At 36.0% G+C, this 4,288-nt stretch overlaps 1 protein-coding gene across 1 annotated transcript; it reads right to left on the bottom strand.

Moving 5' to 3' along the window:
- Positions 1-2,104: 2,104 nt before the first annotated feature.
- Positions 2,105-3,049, bottom strand: LOC132043402 (uncharacterized). The gene has a single exon (XM_059433895.1). It carries the CDS (start codon positions 3,047-3,049, stop codon positions 2,105-2,107), a length of 945 nt encoding a protein of 314 aa, XP_059289878.1.
- Positions 3,050-4,288: the final 1,239 nt, after the last annotated feature.

Below are 4,288 nucleotides of genomic sequence, written 5' to 3' on the forward strand. Positions count from 1 at the left end.
GTTTTCTTGGTATTCATATGCTTTTGGTCTGGCCAATGATCCCCTATAGTTAAAAGAGCTTATGAATTGTGTTTTTAGTGGCTGTATTGGTAATCACATTTTTCTATTAGATGATGTTATTCTTGGATATTTAAAAGGAGTGTTTGTGCATAAAAGAACTAAGTGGGTTAAGTGGTCACTACCTTGTGTTATGTTTACCAAATGCATGTTTTGTTTCCTTTGTTTACTTCCTACTTATTGTGACTATCATGTTGGTTGTAGGTCAATGTAAAGATTCGAGGACGAATCTTCTTTAAGAGGGGGAGAATGATAGCAGCCATAGAAGCTCAACTCCATTGAAGGACAAGGAAATTTTATGCCAAGATCAATGGGCTTCAATTAGCAATTAAAAAGTGTCTTGTGATGGAAGAATAGGTCCAGCCCAATCAAGATATTTTGCTCAAGTTGTAAATCTATTTGGAGGCCCAAATTAAAGTCCAAAATGAGATGGAATGAGACCCAAATTAGCCCCAAAAGAAGAAATTTCCAGCAGCCCAAAAATAGTTTCTAGAATGTATATTTAAAAGTTGTTTTAATCTATGTTGTCTTGCAATGGTCTAAGTGTATGTTGACTTGCATTGGTCCAAGTGTGGGCAGTCTTCTATGCTTCTAGGGAACATAATTCTTATTTATTGAAGTCTTGACTAGATCCTTCTTTACTACTATATAATGGGGTGCTTGTGTTTCTTTGTAATTCAGATTTTGAAGAATATATTATATTGAGAGTTCTTTTGAACCTTTGTGGCATCACTTTGGGATTTATCTTTCAACCTAACTAGCTCATAGTTCAAGGTAGTAAGATAATTTCTTCTTTGATATCTTTGATTTCTTTTTGGTATTCTTTCAAAGGCAATTAGTTCTAAATACTAATTGTTGTCTTAAGTTACTCACAAAGCGGTCAAGATCCGAATCTACTATTTTGATTTGTTATCCCACGTAAAGGCGTTAGATTTCTTCCTATAAATCTACATTGTTACTTGGATCTTGTCAAGACTATAGAACTTACGTTTTTGGAAAGTCGTGTATTGTTCCTTCGAATTTTCCATATCTTTTATTTTCTAATTTTTAGATTCTTTTCTATATTTGCTTCCGCACTTGTTATATTTTAATTATAAATTTGGGATCTCCTTAACCTCATTGTTATCACCATCCAAGGTTTATCTATAGTGTTTGCCAGTCCTTCCAGGCTATCCCAGAGCTCTAGCCTTTCTCTTTGAGTACATTTAGCATAGACCATTGTTACAACTAGTTGCTCCTGCATCCCTTGACTTGTTAGTTTAATAGTCAAGTGCTGTACATGATCCAAAGAGTACCTCCACCTCAAACATGTCATCTACAAACACCTAAATCTTTCCTGATGTATTTGCTAATGCAGTATTCATATTCAATCTTCTTCTGTATCCTTCAATTCTCTTTGCCTCTTGAAAAGGCTCTAGCAACGCAATAAAACCAAACTGATACTGTAAATGCATTGTTGTTAACCTTTGAAATGCTTCCATTGTGTTCATAGACCTAATGTTCCAAATCATAGCATTCATTAGAAAACATTAGGTTTAGTGCTTGAACTTCTAGTTTGATACCTTGTTCCTGGTGGAGCACTGGTTCCCTTTTCTTTTTCCTCTACCAAGGCCCTTTTGATATTTTGGGGATAGATCTCCTTGTCTTATTGCTGATTATAGATTTTTTTCCAATGTTTGACCATCCAAATCTCTTCTTTTCTCTTCTCTACTATTTGATCACTGCTTGTAATCCATATGAGTGATCAATTGCTTGCTTTTATTGTTGCTCCCTTTATCTGCTTTATTACTGCTCTGCTGATTAAATTGTTTTGCAGGTGTACCAAATTCCTTTTCAAATTGCCCAGTGTCCAATTTGATCACATTTTCACCCCCTCCTGACACCTGACTGATATGTGTGCTACTACTTTTTTTGTTGGAACTTCTTATGCTATAGGTAATATGAGGTTTATCTTCTTTTTGACTTTTACTTTCTGGTGTTTTTTCTATCTTCTCCTTTGTGTGCTCTTTTTTGCTTTCCTCTTCTTGGCTTTGAATTCTGTCCTCTACTATGTTGCAACTATAGTCTCCCCTTCTTCACTTTGTAGCACATCCCTTGGATCTTTGTTTTCTTCATTCTTCTCTATAATGGTTTCTATTTCATGTCCATCCACTATTGACTCTCCCCCTTTATTTTGTACCCCTTCTCCTGATTCTGAATCCCCCTTATTCTCCTTTTGTTTTTGCTGCTTTGGTGATGTACTTTTGGGAAAATTGTTTTTTATCCATTCTTTAGTACTAATTCTTTGTTCCACTTCCACTACTTCTTGTTCCTCATCCTCCTTGGTCAGAACATCAAATGCATTCTTTGTTTCTACTGTCTTGTCTTCTTTCTTATTATTTTCCTTGCCTATTTCTGCTATTATAATCCTAGATTTATCCCTTACATACTTGTTATGCCTACTTTTCATCCATTCCTTCTTCCCTTTATAGTTCCATCCTCCTCTATTGTTTTCCTTTTTTTGTTGTGCTTCTACCTCTATGGTCTCATTCTTCTTCGTCTCCTCTCTAAATTGCCTCTGTAACTCTGGATGAAGACTTCTACATTCTTCCTCTCCATGTCCTTGTAGTTTACAGTGTTTGCAGTACTTGGGTAAATAATCATAGTTAAGCTTGATCCATTTAGACTTGCTTTGACCAGTTTCTTCATTGACTTCTGCTACATTGATTCTAGTACGATGCTTTGATAGTAAGTCAAGTTGCACTTTCACCTTTACACAACTTGGTCTTGTTCTGTTTGTTGTTGCTAGATCCACTGATAAAGGTTTTCCAATTGTAGATGTCATTGAAAACACTGCTTTTCTTGCAAAGAAATTTGGAGGGAGTTCTAGGAAGCTGATCCAAGCCACTGCAATTGATGTTTCCCTCTCAGGCATGAACCATGGATCCCAGATGAGAGGTCTCATATAGAAGTACCTCTCCTTAACTTTAGGATAATAGGCTGGAGTAGACATCATCTTCACATAGTCCTCTAATAGTGATAATATAATCAGGATGTACCTTTCCTCAATCAATCCTATTGAAGCTGTTCATTTCAATCCACACTGTATAGGTATTATATCTCTTAATTCCTTCATACTAATGATGTCATATGAAAACTTCCCAAGGACTGCATATTTTAGATCTTCCTTAATTATCATATGTTGTACCTCGTTTGAGTTTCATGCTATATATAACTCTCCATCTATGTATTCAACCTGTTTAGAAGGAATAATCATTTTTTGAGTGTTTTCATTCATATGAATGGGCTTGAGAAGGTTTGCATATTTGGGTATGTTTGGATTTTCGATAGTTGCATTAGGTGCAGTAGGCAAACTATTAGGATTGACTTGTGTTTGAGGGTTTTTGTTCTTGGCATCATTATTGGTATTGGTTTTTGGTGATTTGATAGGTGGGAAGAATGTATCATAGGCTGTAGGTGTTATAGTGGGTTGCATATGTTATATCTCGCATTTCGCATGTCGGAATATTCTTAAGTTGGTTGCGAAGAGTTATGGACAAGGTTATCTCCCGACTTTGTTTTACGACAAATGGTTTATGATTTTGTTGGAAGGAAGCGTTAAGGAAAAATTTGGGACTAAGAATGCCTTATGGAAAATTTTAAAATTTCATGAAACTAGAGTAAGGTGGGCCATGGCCACATGGAAGCTTGATATATGTATATGTGTAAGGAATAAGATGACTAAGGGAGCAAAAGTCATCTTTTATTACCTAAGGAAGTTCTAGAAATTTGAAGAAAATTTGGAGGGAAAAGAAAGCAAAAAAAAAAAAAGAAAAGAAAGGAGAGCACATGGCCGGCCATGTGCTTGGCCATGTGCATGGCCATGTGCCTCCACTTATATATATATAAGTGTGTGTGATGAAAATAGAAGGCAAGTCTTCATCATTTTTGGTTCTAGAGAATTCAAGAAAAGAGAAAGAAAGAAGGAGGAAGAGCAGCCGGCTATGGGCTGGCCGAACCACCTCCAAGTTTGATCATAGAAAAATTATTTTTCTTCTAGTTTGTGACTAAATGGAAGGTCCTTTATCTCGTGGAGTAGTTGGTGGAACAAGAAAAACATTCTTCCTTGCCAAGCAAGTCCTAGCCGAGAGACAAAGAGAGATGGAGAGGTGAGGTTCAATCTTCTTTTAATGTTTTGTAGGTGTGTATATGCATGTTGTGATATGTAAAAAGATGAATGAAGTTCATGGAA

Source organism: Lycium ferocissimum, unplaced genomic scaffold (genome assembly GCF_029784015.1).
Source record: "Lycium ferocissimum isolate CSIRO_LF1 unplaced genomic scaffold, AGI_CSIRO_Lferr_CH_V1 ctg23983, whole genome shotgun sequence".
Classification (NCBI taxonomy): Eukaryota; Viridiplantae; Streptophyta; class Magnoliopsida; order Solanales; family Solanaceae; genus Lycium; species Lycium ferocissimum.